The sequence below is a fragment of the Ylistrum balloti genome, unplaced genomic scaffold, assembly GCF_031769215.1.
Source record: "Ylistrum balloti isolate Yb309-2 unplaced genomic scaffold, AGI_CSIRO_Ybal_v1 Utg370882, whole genome shotgun sequence".
Lineage (NCBI taxonomy): Eukaryota > Metazoa > Mollusca > Bivalvia > Pectinida > Pectinidae > Ylistrum > Ylistrum balloti.
This window is the reverse complement of record NW_026782502.1, coordinates 141,367-160,247: the sequence shown is the minus strand read 5'-3', so window position 1 is coordinate 160,247 and position 18,881 is coordinate 141,367. Positions and strand designations below refer to the sequence as shown.

General features: G+C 36.0%; 1 protein-coding gene across 1 annotated transcript; it reads right to left on the bottom strand.

The window, feature by feature from the left end:
• Nucleotides 1–1,178: 1,178 nt before the first annotated feature.
• LOC132559261 (uncharacterized) lies at nt 1,179–5,758 on the bottom strand. The gene is made up of 3 exons (XM_060223879.1): nt 5,173–5,758; nt 3,128–4,008; nt 1,179–1,391 (listed from the first exon to the last, which is right to left on the bottom strand). The coding sequence occupies exons 1-3, from the start codon at nt 5,756–5,758 to the stop codon at nt 1,179–1,181; spliced, it is 1,680 nt and encodes a 559-aa protein (XP_060079862.1).
• Nucleotides 5,759–18,881: the final 13,123 nt, after the last annotated feature.

Genomic DNA, 18,881 nt, shown 5'->3' with positions numbered 1-18,881 from the left:
TATTACTATTTGATCTTATGAACAGGATAACTTAAGTAAACATCAACACAATTCAATATTTCTACTCAAGTAGGACTCAATGAAACTACCAAATCTAGTCTGTTTCATTTGTCCATGAATTTGATCAAATTAACATTGGTTTGGGCGTATGAATAGATCCTTAAGAAATTCTGTAGTGGGGAGAACCTCAGATTTCTAGCAGAACAGATTTGTTATCAAACAGATGATATCTGCTTGAGACCTCGCAAATGCTGTCGTCTGCTACAATGTTTTTAACCTTCCACTGTCTAAAAATGAAGATCTCCAACACGACTAAGAGCGTCCACTCAGCGATTTTGATACAAAACTAGGTTCTTGTTCCCATGGATTCATCGGCTACTGCAAATGTTTACACTCCATGATCATTTAAAAATTAAAAATGGCTGCCACCCAGTTAGAAGAGAGGGAATGGCAGGGCGGGAGGGGGAGACGAACCGTAGAACTCGGCATAGACTTTATTCTTCCTCGTCGCTGTCGGATTTTTTCATATTTTCTAAAATATATTGACAAAATAAATCATTACAATTTAAAAAATTCGTGTTGTATTGTTTAACGTGTCGCAAAATCATATTTCACATGAGTAATACTATTTGATTATCCTCTGATCTAAAATGTTGGACTATTTTTTAACTCAGTCTAACAAGTATATTTCTCTATTCCTGTTTAAACATCATTTTAGCATTCAATATAACTATTATTCATCAAGAAAAACAGGTTTTTGTATTCACCACATCTAATGCCAGTGGCGATTCGCCGCCTTTCTATTTGCGTGCTCTATTGTCATTCCTCCGCTGGAAATGAAGTTCCACGTCGGGAACAAGAGGGTTTTTCTTTAAATAATTCAACATATAATGTATCATTATAACAATTACTTTGGATTGACAAGAATAAAAAAAAACTAACAATCAAACTCGGTGAGTTTCCCCTATTTCGTTTTTTTTAATCCATGATAATATTATTTATTCATCCGTTTTAAAAACTACTATATAAATATTATACTGTGAAAAATGTTTCATTTAAGACCTAAAGATACATTTTTTTCAATTTTAAACCATTATCCAATAAACTTTGTCGTTGCGTAATATATAGGTGATATAAGACAGCAGTATCTCTTCCTCATATTGTCGTCCTATCTTTAGCTATAGAGGCACAGATGTGTCATAACCAAAGAGATGGAAGTCCTGGGCAAACGCAGCCTGAAGCTTGGCTATTGTAGAAGGCTGTACACGGCTATAGGCTTCTCTCAACACGCGTAGTCTTTGGGTCTTCATTTCTGATTTTGAAAGTGGTGCAGAGTTGATTAATTTCACTATGAGACTCGTCAAGCTTTCTGCTTTCAACTCGTTCAGTTTCTATGAAAATGAAAGAAAACAATTATATACTTTTCCGCAATAATAATTTTAAGTCATATGGATTTGTATGAAAATACTTATAGAGGAGAACTTCGACAAATTTACACGGTGATGAATATAATACGTAAAACATATCAGAAAAATACACACACTCACACACATAAACACACAGTACAGAACGCATCAATGATGTTGGGGAAAATCTTTACTTTTTGTTCTTCATATGTCGTAGATGACACTTAATTGGGTATTTATGTGCCTTCACACACATACACAAAGGATGTAGGTAAAACCCTGTGACTTAGAATTCCTAGACAATGGAATGGAGTATATGTTTACTTAAAGTAAGGGCATTAATTTCTGTCTGGGACTGTAACTTTGTAACCTATTTCATAACTCTGTGAAGCCAAGAAAACAAACCACCAGGAATACTATCAAGCCTCAAACAAGTTCAACTTGATGTCACACTATCCCCCGAGATAGCCACTCCACAACAGACCACTGAAATATATATCATATTCTATAATTTTCGTTAAGAAAAGTTAAGATCAGATTCTATTAAGTTAAACCCTTAATGTAAATTTTGTGGCGGCACCAGCGGATATTATGTTAAAACGAAACTGTTTAAGGAGTACTTTGCATCATTTTGTAGGTAATAAATGCATGGTAAAATATGCATGATTTCATGTATCTAACATAGTAGATAATATAAGAGACCTTCCCAAACAATTTAAATATTTTTGTTTCCCGTTTAATTTCACGACTTAACAAAATATCTTGTATTCGAGAAGACTATACATATAATTAATTTCATACGACAAAAATAAATATGATTTGTAACGGGAAACTATTCAATTTCTCTTTGATTACAAAAAACAAAGTTTTAAAAAGTTTTGAAATATATGATATAAAAGATATTAGACATTTACTAATGTCAGATTAACATTACGCTTGACAACCAGAAGATGCCATTTTAAATAACTGTTTGAGGTTTTATTCTAATTTACACATGTACTTGACGCTGTTCTGAAATTGTCTAATATCTGAAAACAACGATATTTATTCAATTATTGGGCTAATACACCTCCCCGACGAGAATTTGACTTTTCTTTCAATCACTTTGGATTTTCCTCAACCGCCTCCTAGACTTAAAATTTAAGCCTTTAGCATCATATCCTTCCTTTACGTTTTTCCTCATTTGTAATCTCTTTGATACTTCCTCACTATTGTTCTTTGAGTGCTAGCCAAAGTGAAGAAAAAGTTCGGTTCTGTCCACTGACCGAGAGAGACCAGGATCTTGTCGTTGCTACCCTTGCTTAAAGCTCAGCATTTTGGGAGTCGGACGACTTGTTCGCCTATTACATGTATCAAATGACCAGTGGGGTGTCCAGTTGGGAGCTTCTCTTTTTTATTCAAAACTATAAAGCACTATAAAGTCGGTAGGCTATCACTAGAAACCAAAAGTGAATATACCGCAGTATCCCAAAACACACTCGCCACAAGCATGCAGCTTCAAAGAAGGCATAAAACGACCATAACTGTTGATAAACATTATAAAACGTAACCAAACAGAAAACTGATTTTCGATTTATTTTATGAATAGCTGATTGACATGAAAAAAAAACAATATTCTAAGATATTTTACAATATTCCAACTTTAAATAGTATTGTCTTTGGAACACTTTGTGTTTGATATAATACATGACTAAAGCATTGTAATCAAACATATTGCTTACCTTGAATTCATCAGCCGGAAATGACCAAGACAAACTTATATATCCTTGAAATTGTAAAGCCCACCAAAGTTTTTCCATGTAAAGCACAATATCCGAACAATCTTTTTTCGAATAGGCAAAGTAACTCAGCTGTGATGAAATCCAGCTGTAAATGGTATCATTTAAACTCCTCCCATGTATCATGTCAATAATGGCGCTTCGTTTTGATTCGGTGATGTTGATGATATTGAGTACGTGTTCTATATCAGTAGTCAACGTTTCCTGTCTACAGACAATGTCATAATGCAAAGTACACGGCATACAAAGGGTTGACACCGGAATAGTATGACGTTCAATGATTTCGCCCATCGAAATAGAATCCAAAAGCTCGTCAAAAGTCACATTGTATCCACAGTAACCGTTTCTCATTTTAAGAAGACCTTTCCGTTTTCGTTGTGCTAGATTACTTCCCCATTGAGCTAAAATGAAGTACTTGTCAATGAAAGCAGAAAATAGTCTGGAGTATGGATTCCGTGTGACAAGTACAGTCTTGACAGAATTCAGTTCCTTATCTAAAATATTGGAAAACTTAACTGCGTTTTTACTATGGACATATTCTCTGTTGACGTGGAACATGTTACCGAGTTCTGCATTCCGCATAAGAGCGGCAACTATTGTCCCTACAAAGGTACTGCCTGATTTTGGTGCTTTGCAAAATGCTATGCTGTTTGTCCTATCAAAGAAGTATTTGGGTTCACCACTGCCTATCCTTTTCACTTTTGGTACATTTTCACAATTCTTGTATAATGACGCTTGTCGGTCCTGATATATCTGGGGAGTAATGTCTTCTGTCTTGTTGGCATCTTCACGTATGACGAGATGATCAACCCGTTCATGGAAGTCTGCAAAATATATAAATATCTTTAAATGTTGTCACAAATACATATGTTTATTTCCAATTAACCACAAATTATCGTGGAAAAATTTATTCACTGTCAAAATATTTTTAAACTTACATTCATTCGCAGATTCGTACATGACACATAAGTACAAAATTATAGAAATTGTTCAAAGAATTAAGTCAGTTTTGTTTCAGCATAGAATCCTTCCTTATTGTCCCATTAAAAACTCCTAGTAGACTCAATGCTATATCATAACTAGGGCAAAATATTAACAAAAGATTTACACGTATACCTTTCCATATAGACAAGTATTCGATCTGATCCAGCTACACAGATCAACCAGTATTTCCTTGTACCTGGTGTACATTTCCGCATGTACATAGATCAGTAAGCAGAATTAATGTATTTTCAATGATACGTGTAAATTGGTCTTCATGTATTAAAGAATTAGAAACTGCATGATAAATCTAAGGAATGCTAATTAAATAAACTGTAAGAACATTTCAGTGTAAATTACACGAAGGTATGAAATATTCCAGAAAATAAGACCATGTTAGAAAAATACCGATTTGATGTAAACATCCATAAGTCAGGACAGAACAAGAAGAAGAGACTATCTACATGGAGACCAGTGAAAAACAAAAAAAGAAAATACCGGCATGTTACTGAAATTATGGTTCAAATATGAGCTCGATGAGATTAGGGCACAATATAAACAAGCTTCATATTACACAAAGAAATATGATGGCGACAGTAACACCACCACCACCCTTTCCCCCATATTTTAGACTAAACTGCATCTCTCGAAGCATGGTGTTGTGCGAGTTTGTCTGTCAGTTGCCGACTATCGTTATACTGAGAATCAGCCCAAGAAAATCTACTCGGCTGCAACATGTAAACGCTAAAGTTTGGGGACTCAGAAATGTCGCTATCCAGAATTCACTATAAGAATATTCAAATCAACGCTTATCATAAAGTTTAATAGAAGGTGGACATGGTAGTTTAATTGTAGGAAAAGATTAAGGTATGCGGCTGCTGCAGAAAAATATATTGTGTCCTTGAATTCCAATGGTTTACGATGATTTTATTGACAAGAAGTCATCATGAAAGTGACCTGTTTTGATAAGAACTTTAATAAGTTCAGCATCGAATGAAAACAAAAACAAGTCAGCCAGCAGAGAAGTACAGTAAGGTCCCAGCCAGCAGAGAAGCACGGTAAGGTCCCAGCCAGCAGAGAAGCACAGTAAGGTACCAGCCAGCAGAGAAAAACAGTAATGTCCCAGCCAGAAGAAAAGAACAGTAAGGTCCCAGCCAGCAGAGAAGAACAGTAAGGTACCAGCCAGCACAGAAGCACAGTAAGGTCCCAGCCAGCAGAGAAGCACAGTAAGGTCCCAGCCAGCACAGTAAGGTCCCAGCCAGCAGAGAAAAACAGTAAGGTTCCAGCCAGCACAGAAACACAGTAAGGTCCCAGCCAGCACAGAAGCACAGTAAGGTCCCAACCAGCACAGTAACGTCGCAACCAGCAGAGAAGTACAGTAAGGTCCCAGCCAGCACGGTAAGGTCCCAGCCAGCAGAGAAGAACAGTAAGGTCCCAGCCAGTAGAGAAGCACGGTACGGTCCAAGTCCCCAGCAAGTGTTTGATTAAAGACCACTGCGGACTATGAAGAGGCCAATCAAAAGGGATGGTGTTCTGGGTTGCCAGAAAGTCCGAACACAACTTATGCAATGCGTGGTTTAGCGTAAAGGTCATCTGAAAGATGCTAGTCTATATTATAGACTATGACTTACAATTTTAATATTTTGTGATAATATAACCATTTAAAATCTTTAGCATTTGTCTGTTACTTTTCAGTTTGTTTGATGTTATTTTCCTTTTGGATCGCTGTGTATTTTACCGGTTGATGGCCCTAATGATCTTTTATGTGTTAAGAATGCAATAATTATAATAATAACAAACCATATAAAATTCGAAACCGTGACCGAACCATCCCAAAGTATGTAATGCTCCAAAATTCGTACATCCTTGACGAGTATGGACCTTCAACGTCTTATAGGGAAACTTCTGTCGAGTGATAGTGTTGTGAAATAAATCAACAACGAAGACGTTGCTGGACGGAATCGGTATCGCCGGAAAACCTTGTCTTCGGAGAGACTTTCAAGAGGATTCCGCCTATCAGGAGATACTCTTGGCCTTGGAATAATTCTTTCATGGATTTCTCTCTCTTTTTTTGGTTGAGAATGAGGTGCGGTGGTGTACAGTCCCGAAAAGATATCCGGACAACAGAATTATTTAAGGAAATGTTGAAGATTTGTCAAAAGGTTTTGCAGTTCTTAAAAAAAACTATATTAATTCCCATTTCTTTAGTAAACAGTATCACAACAAGGCCCGTAAATTAAGAATAGGAAATCCACGTCATGTGTGTTGGTACTGTAAACGCTTTCTACCAAAGTGGGGACACCTGCCATGTTTTGGTGAAAGTACCTGCATATATATTATGATTAAGCATTCTGACACAAAATAGACTGCTGGTTTACTTTTACATACAATCGCTGAAAAGACTATTTGATGTGATATTCTGTGTAGTTCAAATTCGATTATTTACGTCCTAAAGACTTATATCTGAAAATATTATATGATACATTTGACATCGGTTTCATTGGAGGTTTCAATTCATTTGTCTTTGTAGTTTGAGTTAAATGTAACTCATGTTCGAATGTTACTTCGCTCTAAATGACCCAGATTGTTACGTAAAGCAATACAAAACAAGAGTGTATCAAGAGTGTATCTGAGATAAAATGTCTCATTTCACATGACCCATCATCAGAACTCTAAGGATTAATCGAACGGGAAAAGGGATCAAAGATCTTGTGCTTTGTAACTATAAACGGTTTATCCTTTAGCTTAGATCGATATCTTACTTCACATCGAAACAAAAAGGTACTCGGATAAAATAAAACAGGTCGGATATATAGATAACGAAAACAATTTCAATGATTTTGTTTTATCTGTATTTTTGTTTTATCATGGCTCTGGTAAATCACTATACATAAAGCTTATAATTATTACTGATAACGTCAGCTTTTCCTGGTAACGGAAAACGGTTCAATATCCGTAAAACATTTGTTGACGTCAGAGATTTATAACTTAATTTTTTTTTTTTTCAAAAAATCCAATTTTGAGTTTGTGAATAACAGGACCGGGAGTCTTAACAGAGTCAACAAACACTAATAACATGTAACCGCCATAATCTGACTTATTAGACTTAAATTGTTAGTGTATCGTTCTATAAGATTTGAATAATAAAGACGTTATAATCTAAATAAGAAAATGTCGAAAACCACGTGAAAATTGATCCACTCCGACTGATGATATGGCCTGTCAATCATCCCAGTTTGCACCCGCCCGGGAAAGTCAATCAGAGCCGGCGGATATGTGTGTAGTGTAGTGCACATGAAATCGTGACGTCACATGGCGATCACATTCAACATGGATGCCTACAGCGATAGTGGAAGCGATGGGCCAGATGGTCTATGGGTGATACATATTTCAGATCGAGGCTATCACTATTAAACAAAACGAAACATGTCATCAATAGAGTTGGTCGTTGTATGCAGTAGTTTACTTTTTTTCAAATTCATACCTATTTATTGGACTCTCCAGATAAAGCATTTTACATTTATTGTAAAAAAACATCTGTGAACGTAACATTTCTGTTATATAAGCAGTAATGAAATATTTTCTTTAACATAATGTCACAAAGACGACATCGAAATTTTATGTTTCTTTTCTACAAAAAAATAAAATAAACAAATAGATATTATTATAGATTGTTTCCTTTCTTTTAACATACGGTCAGAAATACAAGAATTGAAAATGACGATTGTGACATTGAAAAAAAAACATTTATTTACTTGTATTAAGAGCCTTGAATACAGTTCCTTCTCAAATAGAAAGGCACACCGTACAAAATTATTGAATAGTACAGAGGATATGCCTAGTTTTATAAACATACCTTACCTGATGTTTGTAGATCGTGTCATGCAGGATGACGTAAGAGATTAGCGTGTCTAGAGAATTGTACAAGATGGACATACAAATGAATGGCACAATTCAATAAAGACATAGAATTAGATACAGTAGAGAAAAACTCCATCATAATGCTGTTTCATTCTTCCAGGACTTATCAGCGATGCTAACCTTCTGAATCGTGGAATCTATGTGTCATTGAGGAAACTCAAAAATGATAGAAAAAAGTTCAATCAAATTTGTTAATTTCAAATATATGGTGACAATGACTATATTCTGAACATTGTCATCATTCGAAGGCAACAAAAACATATCATTATAATGAGCTGTCATGTAGAATTAAAATCATATTATGCAGAAGACGCTTACTCTTCCGGAACATCTGTTTTCATTCCCTTTTGTCCTACTTTTATTGACATTGTGTTTCATTATGTATAATTGAATATCTCGGTATTTTCATTGTTGTTTAAAACAATGATGGTAAACACATGGTGAATGTATCTTTGATAACTGAACGATTTTAACATCACAATAAATGAAATTCAAATTACGCCTAGTTCATCACCCGATTTGATAAATTGATTGAAGCTAAAGTATTATACCACAATCTAATTTTTTATTTGATCTTTATTTCAGTCTCAAAAGTTTAAAGTAAAGATAGTTTTCAAATAACTAAATACACATGCATACACAGCATTTCAATTTTAAGACGATCAAAGGATAGTGAAACGTGAAACCGAAATGAAAAATAAAAACGATGAAAATGAAAAGATGATTTTTTTTCTGATTCCGATTCCATAAAAATCTGTCTATCAAAAAACTTACTTCTCCGGTACGTTTGTGTACTTACTTTGTATTAGGATAGTCTTATAGTTAAAAAACGAATATATCATCAATAGAACGTTAACGGTTAACACCACAATACAGATCCGTGTAGAAATCTTCATGGTAATACTTTGTTGTCAGGGTAGGTTACCTCCCAAGACTTCCAATGTTATACTGGCGAAGTCGTGAACTGTAGCTACTACTAGTTGTGTTTTGATTCCAAATCAATAGCTAGATTGACAACATTATCTCTTACTCCAGTCCAGATCTGTAGCAGCAGATGTTCGCTGTAATAACGGTAGATGTAATGAAAGAGGGGGTTGATAATACGGCAGTGTTACAAAAGCCATTGTAATTCGCCCAACAGCAGAGGTGTTTTCAGGATTTAATTGAAATGGACAATGGATGTATGGGATGAAAATAAAATTTTTAAGCGACATATGGGGCTGTTATTCTAATGGGGGATTCATTCTAAAGATATTGATAATGACTTATTTGTATGTCTAAATCACATTTTCGCTCGTTGTATTTGTTAGCAACTTTTGGTAGAATATTAAAATGCATTCGACATATATCACACATTTTGTGGTGAGTATCATCGACGGAGCAGGAGACGATTACACTTCCGGAACGAGTGGTCTTATTTAACTTTGCTCCTTGTAAATCAGTCTTGTGTTCTTATTTTGGTTTAGGGAGGTATTGTCAAGTTGCACGGTTCTTTTCAAATCCTCCAATAATAATAATGATAAAATAAAACTTCAGAAAGCATTAGGATAGGTCACTTCTCTTTCTATTTTGTTGACATATGTATCGACCACGGTTAAATTTCCTCTCTCGGCTAATTTGATTTTATAGCATTACCGTGGAAACCTTGAAAGAAAATACATGTACAAATTAAAAACAAAGCTGTTTGACAGGTCGTATGTATTTCATGCACCATGATGCAATCTGGGCAAGATATAAATTAAAAATCCGCATTTTCATAGACATGTTTACCAGAAAATCATTATTATTGAGGTATAAAGTATTATGAAAACGAAACATTTGCTGTTTCATATATGGACATGAAAGATTTCTTTTAATTACATGGTCAGTTTGGAGACCGCTAGGCGAATGCGTATGTTGAGTGCCTTTTTTTCCGAAATCTTAACCTCCTTGTGAGTTCCATCACACCAATGTACACCGCCATATGTATCAAGCAAGACACTAACACTAGATGTTGTAAGTAATCTATCTAAGGTCAGCTCAAGGCTGTTCAGTTATTATAGGGGGACGAGTGGGGATCAAATTCATAATTATTGCAATAATTATCAAACCGCAATATTTTTTTTAGTTTTTTTCTCTTAAATGTCATTTGATGATATATTTCAAAACCTTTATTAGAAAAAAAATGACCAAAAAATATGCCATTGTTGAAAAGTAGGTCACGGCAATCAAGTGCCCTAATTACTAATTAAGTCACACTTGAGCACCGTTTTTTTTTGTCTTAATGCATCTATAAACAATACGTTTATCACGTGCAGTGTATTTATTTGAAATATTGTTGCATGAATTAGAGCAATGAAGAAGTTACAGTCAGGATAAGAGAGGCATGCCATTTAAATAGACTAGTTACAATTTAAAGTGCGAGAGCACCAGTCACTGTCTTATTCCGGTTAATGAAAATGAATATTGAATTATACTGTATGAAAAATTATTTCAAAGGAATTTCACAGTATAATAATTCTTCCGTGCAGTAGTTGTATTCTTGAGTTTTAACATAAGATGGTTTGACACTAGAGCTTTAACATAAAATAGTATGACATCATGACATCTCACTGATGTATACCTTGTTTATGGTCTTGTTTCAAATACTAGCAAACTTCAGTAATCTACAATGCATTGTATGTAACACATGGTATATCTAGATATATATGTATACTTTGTCCTGTGCAGGTCGTACATGCATTGACTTATGCACATATCTTGTGTATCAATAAACCGTTAGATATAATTTAATTCATACAAGTATTATTTTTGTAAAATGCCAGTACACAAGCAGTGTGCTTGCTGCAAAGCAGATTATAAAGACAGAATATATTGTCTGAATCAGGCAGATGTTCTGTCTTTCTTGAAAGATAACATCAATAAAGATTTGTGTTTAGATGACTCTGTATGTAAGAAATGCAGAGGGAGATTCTACAAAAACCATGAACCAGTAGAGCATTCTAACAGTGGTTTAGACCATCAGAATGAGACACCTGACTCTAAAAAACATCAAACTTGATATTCCACGAGCTACGCTTACTGAATCGCGATGTTTCGTTTGTGGAAAGTCCGGAGATGAAAAAAGTAAATGGTGAAACCATGCATGGAAATAAGAGTTAAGATTTTCATTAAGACAGGTGTCTTGATTCCAAACATACCTAGGTGCTGTGCTTCTCATATAGTGGATGGTGATATTCATCCCTATGTTCTTCAGTCACTCAGTCCTACCAGTGAAGACTCAGAACTGGATTCATCTGAAATATCAGAAATCCTGCTTTCACTGAGATCACTGGCTTCTAGAAAAAGTTGTTTTGGCAAAATCCTACACCAAAGAGCACTTAGCTGAAGATGGTCAGTATGAACTTATGCTAGCAGGGAGAAACCTGACTTGATCAAAGTTCAGATTCGTTCACGACATGTTGCTTCGAAGGTGTACAATCTTTGGATTAAATATTTTAATGGACTGACCCCAATATCAGGCTGGTATTGTCAATGTAAGGTTGGTGCTAGAGTAGCCGGCTGCTTTGCCCACATTGCATCTGTCCTATGGTATCTTTCTTATGACCGACACCAGTCTGATACTGCACAAACAACTGCCTCCTCAAGTTCCTTAGTTGTGTTGATGACGCAATGACGGTGGCTCCTAAATGAATATCCCAACACCACCATTCCCCTTACTAAAGCAGTAAACAAAAATACAATCTCCTAAGTAATAGAAAAAGGTAATTTATGATCCTGTGAAACCCAGTGCTAAATTGATTTTTTTCCATTTTAATATCATCCATATTTGCAAAAATATTTCAAATAAATGCACTGCACGTGAGAAACGTATTGTTTATAGATGCATTAAGACAAAAAAAGGTGCTCAAGTGTGACTTAATTAGTAATTAGGGCACTTAATTACCGTGAACTACTTTTCAACAATGGCATATTTTTTGGTCATATTTTCTAATGAAGGTTTTGAAATATATCATCAAATGACATTTAAGAGAAAAAAAAAACAAAAAAAATTTTTATTTTTGATAATTATTGCAATAATTATTAATTTGATCCCTCATTCGTCCCCCTATAACAACTGAACAGCCTTGAGCTGACCTTAGATTAATGTCATATCATTACCGCCTGACCTCAAGGTTTTAATAGACAAAAAATAAAAAGTATTCGTCATGGCCACCAGAAGTGGCACTCCTCCTTTGTCATTTTGCACATCAGCTCAAAAAAAACCAAGAAACACTGATTTTTTTTTTTTTTCATTTTCGTTAAATAGTGACAGCTTAATAACCAAAAGTCTGTAGGTCTTGCTATTTGACCAGGTGGTTTTTCATGTCAATTTGGATCAGATTGGTTAACATTGCTGAACTTGACCTCTGTTCAAGGTCACACAAATGAAATTTGTTGAAATAAAGACATTTTGTGAAAGTTTCACATTTTAAAGATTTCGTTAGCAGGTTTATACAAATTCTTTGATGAAGGTCAATAAAGTGACCTTATTAGATAGATTATGTACAGTAATAGTGACGGGTTTTGCCTTTGTCAGTTCCGATCCATAATTTGTGGCACTTTGAAAAGCTAATAAGAGATAGAGCAGTTGCAGTTTGCAGCACATTACATAATGTTTAAGTATAGTAGAAATGCATAAGTGATTGCTTGTTTGAACTTGAGTGTTGCATGGACTGGGTTAGTTTGATCTTGATGCTGAACATGGCTCAAGAAATACAAAATGCACGCAACATGTGCACACATTCCAATGGTACGCTTGCCCGCTGGACAGACACAGTAGTAATCTTTGACTGGGTTATCTTGATCCTTTTTGTCAAACACAATCCAAACATTGTATTTTGACTGTGATTTGTGCCTTGAATGGATTTTGCCTCGAAAAAGATTTTCATCATGCTAATAGACCCAAACTTCATAGTCTCCAGCAGGAGTCAGATGCTCAGCAATATATTTGGGTGCTACTTTCAACTGGTATGATCCGCAGGTTACTGTTTCTAAATATTCCATATCCAGTACTGGAAACTCTATTGAACAGGCATCAAGTTTCACCCAGATGGCCTTGTTGCGTCTAGAAAGGTCAGGTTCATCTGCAACCCTTGAGGTCCGGGTGTTGGGCACAGCCAAAAGGGGTTGCATTCGCTCAGCAAGACGACGGTCCCTCAAGTCCCTTTCTGGTGTGGACACATAAACTGGTCTACGTACAGCATTCAAGGAAGCAGTAGCTACTTTAACCAGTTCCTCTATGACACTAAGGAAGTAGTTTGAGCTAAGTTGTTCTATGAACAGTTTCCACTGTTTCAGTCGACCATGGTAGCTCTCCACAACCCATCTTGACTTAGTACACTGGCGGTCCTCGTTGGCAGTAAGTGTATCATGCTGTGTCTGACCTAACAGAAGATAGCAAGGCATGTACACAGAAAACCCGTAACCTCGCAGCAGCTCCAACACATCCCTAAACCCCCGGTCAACAATCACATTGCCATCTTCACTAAGCCATAAGGTCAGGTTCTCAACTGTTCCAAGAATTTTTGTCAAAATATTTGGACTATATTCATTGCCATAAAAAGTCCCAATAGTGTCTAGTACATAACCATCTGGAAAGACAATGCTCATGAATTTAACATGGTTGCGCTTCTTTTGCCCACAGTATGAGAATCTTTGAAGGGGGCGATTAGCATTTTTTTTTTTTTTTTGGACATAAATGTAGGTACAATTAAGGACTACAGTTACTTTGTCCTTGATTTTTGTAAAGGCAGTGTTGTGGCACTGAGCTTCTTCGCGGGTAATGTGTCTTGGACCATGGAAACGAGGCACAATGGTCTGGCTCAAGGCTTTTAAGACACATACTGTTTTTTGTCAGACCACACAAGATACCAAGTTGAGACCATGAAATATTGATCTTCAGTTTAACCCAGAAAAGAAACAAAGTATTGAGCATTGAGGAACATGATCCTCTATTGATGTGTGAGGAGCAAATGATATGGATTTGCTGCATTTGTTCAGGTGTGTTAGCAGTCCATGCTTTGAATTCTTCATTTCTGAGATGGTCTACATCTATGCCTATCTTGGTTGGATAAACCAGCAGAAAAGTCATTGATAACCTGATTAGCTCTTTCTTTAAAATGAGGAGCTAACGGTTCCCTTGTTTGCAGATCTAGTGGCAAAGGATTCAGAAAGTCAAGTCACCAATTACATGGTCATTGCAAACACGAGCATCAGGGGGACACCATAGAAAATGGAAAATATCACGTTGTCTTGGCACGCTGGGGTATAGTGCATAGCCCACTGCCCTCTTTTCCATTTGGATGAAATCAGTGTAAGCATTATCTGCATCATTCACCAGGTCATCTGGAATGCTCATACCAGAAGGTTCATACAATTCAGACTGCAATGGCTTTGCTTGAGGTACCAATTGTAGCACTTTCAATATAATATGCTTTCTTCTGTTATGCTAATGATCTCAGCAGTCAGCAGCTGGTGTAGCCAGTTATACTGGGGTAAATATACATTTCTTACTTGAGCTCGGGCTCCTTGAGATTAATCTTTCAACCTGGTTTTGCAACCATGACCTATGCACATGTCTGACATGAGTATTAGTAAACTTGATGGGAGACTTGCAGTAATTTGAATTTGATACAGAATGTCTGACATAGGTGTAACTTTGTCTATATAATTGTCTATAAATACTTGGCAAAAATGGTATGAATACTTTATAGAATTACCTTTATATGTTTCAGGAAATGAACATACTTGCACATTCATGTGTCAGACAATGTTATCATTTCTGGCCTCATTTATTAGTTATTAATTAGAATATCTAAATAATTTATATCCATGTGAAGTTTTTATAATACAAACTAAACTGTCAGTTGTTCTTTAGAGGATAGATTTCAAGTGCAGAAAACACCATGTTAAGTTATACCTACTGAATTAATTTTAAAACAAATACTAAATACTTAATGTGCTTTGGTACTTCACAAAACTGGCAGTATTTGGCACAAAAAACAACGAAAATTAAATCGTCATGATTATGGCGAATTATGCAATAAGCAGGACTCGTCAGTGATGGTACATCATACAGCTGTTTCGTCCTTCTAGGACTCGTCAGTGATGCTACATCATACAGCTGTTTCGTCCTTCTAGGACTAGTCAGTGATGGTACATCATACAGCTGTTTCGTCCTTCTAGGACTAGTCAGTGATGGTACATCATAAAGCTGTTTCGTCCTTCTAGGACTCGTCAGTGATGCTACAACGTACAGCTACTTTGCCCTTCTAGGACTAGTCAGTGATGTTTCATCATACAGCTGTTTAGTCCTTCTAGGACTCGTCAGTGATGTTTCATCATACAGCTGTTTAGTCCTTCTAGGTCTCGTCAGTGATGTTTCATCATACAGCTGTTTCGTCCTTCTAGGACTCGTCAGTGATGTTTCATCATACAGCTGTTTAGTCCTTCTAGGTCTCGTCAGTGATGTTTCATCATACAGCTGTTTAGTCCTTCTAGGACTCGTCAGTGATGTTTCATCATACAGCTGTTTCGTCCTTCTAGGACTCGTCAGTGATGTTTCATCATACAGCTGTTTCGTCCTTCTAGGACTCGTCAGTGACGGCAAGGGCCTGAATTTTGAAGCCAAGGAGGCAATCAAGATAATCCTAAAATGATAAAAAAAAAATTAACAAAATCAAGATGTGGAGATGCCTCTATTCACATAATTTAATAGTTTTCGTAATCTTTATATACCGTATAACTGATTTCGCCAGATATTTTCACTCTTTCGCGATAATATGATAATTCGTTTGTAGTCTGAACGCAATTTCTTCAGTGTTCCCAGTAAATGTTATTGATTTAGGTCCTATTATCAGCCAGGGTCATTAATTGTTTGGTTGATGAAGGAAAGCCAAAGTTCCCGGAAAAAAACAACTGACCAGCGACCAGTACCTGACGATTGCACCGCCAGGGTCCCAAACTCGATGTGATTGACCAGTACCTGACGACTGCACCGCCAGGGTCCCAAACTCGATGTGATTGACCAGTACCTGACGACTGCACCGCCAGGGTCCCAAACTCGATGTGATTGACCAGTACCTGACGACTGCACCGCCAGGATCTCAAACTCGATGTGATTAACAAATATATTTAAATATATAATGTCTATGTGAACGTATTACTGGCTTATGTTCTGTCCCTAGTGATGAGAAACTTAATCCTACAATTCTAATAACTATATAAAAAAATAGGTAATGTTCATCCCTTTCTTGGTGCGAATTCTATTCTTGTCATATAAATCAATACAATTTCAATTAATCTTAAGAAATAACTTTTTCCCAATTTTTAATTAATCTTTTAACATTCAGTATCTAACCCACGGGTGATGCAAACGCTCGGCTTACCTAAAAGACGCTCAGCAATTTTTGTCTGTTTTATGTAAATATAATTTCATCATTTTTAATTAGATTTAACAAGTGAGGGAAAACAATGTTTGATACATGACCTACATTTTGAGTCAATATATTTTGTCGATAGTTTCATTCACTGTGAAAAAAAACTCCCACATCTGTTCACGGTCCATCGAAAGATAGAAAGTGTTCAGTGTTTTGTTTGTGTGAACTATATTTTAACATCAAATGTCCATTTTTATCATTATCATTTATTTGATTTTTTTTTTAATTATTTTTTATTTGTATGGTTTTTGTCATGTCAAATAATACATTTTCAATTAATTTATGAGATATAGCACAAATTGAAGTCCTCGGGTGGTGTGAACGCCCCGTCTACCTTTGATATTTGGTCAAGCAACATAATTTGTCTTTATTTTCGTTCATTACTGTTTTCGAAATGTAAGAAGCGGCCGGTGCTTTGGTTGTCTCAATTTTCCTTCCTTCCTCCCTTCCTTACTTCATTCCTTCCTCTCTTTCTTCCTTCATTTCCTGCCTTCTTTCATTTCCTTCCTTCCATCCTTACTTCATTCCTTCCTCTCTTCCTTCCTTCATTTCCTTCCTTCCTTCCTCTATCCTTATTTCTTTCCTTCCTTCATTCCTCCCTTCCTTCCTTCATTTCCTTCCTTCCTCCATCCTTACTTCTTTCCTTCCTTCATTCCTTCCTTCCTTCCTTCTTTCTTTGTCATTTAACACGATGTCAATTAATCTAACGAAACATATATAATAAAATGTTTTTGTGTGTAATTTGAGCGCTCGGTCTACCACTTGGACTCACTGTCGGTGTAATTTGTCTATATATGGTCATGTCAATTACATGTACGTCACGTTGACTTAATATTAAAGAATATAGTAAAATATTGATGAAGTTAATTCCTGACCTAACTCTGAGATTTTCTGATTGTATATTGTACCTTCACATTCACAAACAATATGTTTAAACTCTCATAATTAAACGAAAGAAATGTAGAAGAGTTTTTTGTTCCTGCTGACTGAAGCCAGGTAACGGTCAGTATGTAAACGTCGCTACATGATAGGAACTCTGGACTTTCATTTTGCACTAATTATGATAAACATTTTCCTTTCCCGTCCTTTGATTCCTATTTGTATCTCTCCCGCTGTTTTGACCACTCAGCAGCACAGTTGTGGAATGATCTACCTTGCCACTTGCCTAAATGTGACTCGCTCAAAGCAGAGACGTATATATCACAGTTATATATGTCTCTGCTCAAAGTAATCAAATCCAGACTGAAAACGTATCTCTTCAAACGTGCATATAATGTTTAAATAGTGTTTGCACTAGTATTTGACTCTTCCGAAATTTACCCAATACTTATTTGTATTATCATAGATGTATATGTGATGTAGTTTGTATGTTTTTATAGTAGAGATAAGTTTTTTTAAAAACAAGACTTGTAAAGCGCTTTATAGCTGCCCGTTTAAAAGTAAAGGGCGCTATATAAATATTGCATATTATTATTTTTATTTTCCTTTCCATCCCCTGAATTCCTAATATTCCTTTTATTTTAGTCTATTTCTCTTCTTCTGTGATATAATGAGTATAAAGAAGTACTGGAGTTTGATAGGAGATTGTAGATAATATATTTTAAAACAAAACCTTAGGTGGCAGTCAACACTGTACGTACTAGTTTTTTTATCTAACTCACTCTATCTATAGCCAGTATATGCTAACTAACGTTCATCAGAACCCAGATCTAAATAACTTATCGACCCAGTCACAGTAGAGCAGAAGATTCTGTACTTCTCTGTCACTAGTATTTCTTCTCGGAAATCTCATTACACCTTTCTTCTAGCTGGCGATTACATCTATGTAGATTGCAACAACAAAAAAACTGAAAGAAAATCGGGATGAACAGAACACACCTACGTAATGAATAATGTTGTCCACGGTCACTTACACAGCTCATTGAGCGTTCTATCGATTTGACACATATGGTTGGTCACGTGACGAGGCGAAGATAATGACCAAGAGATTATCGGGAGTGAGAATCCTTGTCCATATGTCTTTATCATGCGGTGCCTGATATGAGTAATTATTGTTAAGAAAAGTATAATTATTTTAGCGTATTTGCCGGATTGATCAATGATACACCAGCTGAATAACAATACACAGTTTTAAGTACTGAAACTTACTGTAATCTAGTTCGTCTGTGGCTTTCACTTAATTCACAGGGAAAAGCATTACATTGACTGATCACTACATATCAACCCCGCCCCTCACTTTACCTATGGTGAATTTCCCATGGTCGGGTTGCGCAATGGTAATACTGCACTCGCCTTTCATCTAGTCATCCGGGGTTCGATTCCCGGAACGGAAGTGA

What these genes read in the sequence shown, in the direction of transcription:
- LOC132559261 (XM_060223879.1), bottom strand. Translation starts at nt 5,758, where the DNA reads ATGACCTTTACGCTAAACCACGCATTGCATAAGTTGTGTTCGGACTTT. An exon ending in ACTTCTCTGCTGGCTGACTT is followed by an intron (nt 4,009 to 5,172) that starts GTTTTTGTTTTC and finishes TATATTTTGCAG; the next exon opens with ACTTCCATGAACGGGTTGAT. An exon ending in TTCCGGCTGATGAATTCAAG is followed by an intron (nt 1,392 to 3,127) that starts GTAAGCAATATG and finishes TCATTTTCATAG; the next exon opens with AAACTGAACGAGTTGAAAGC.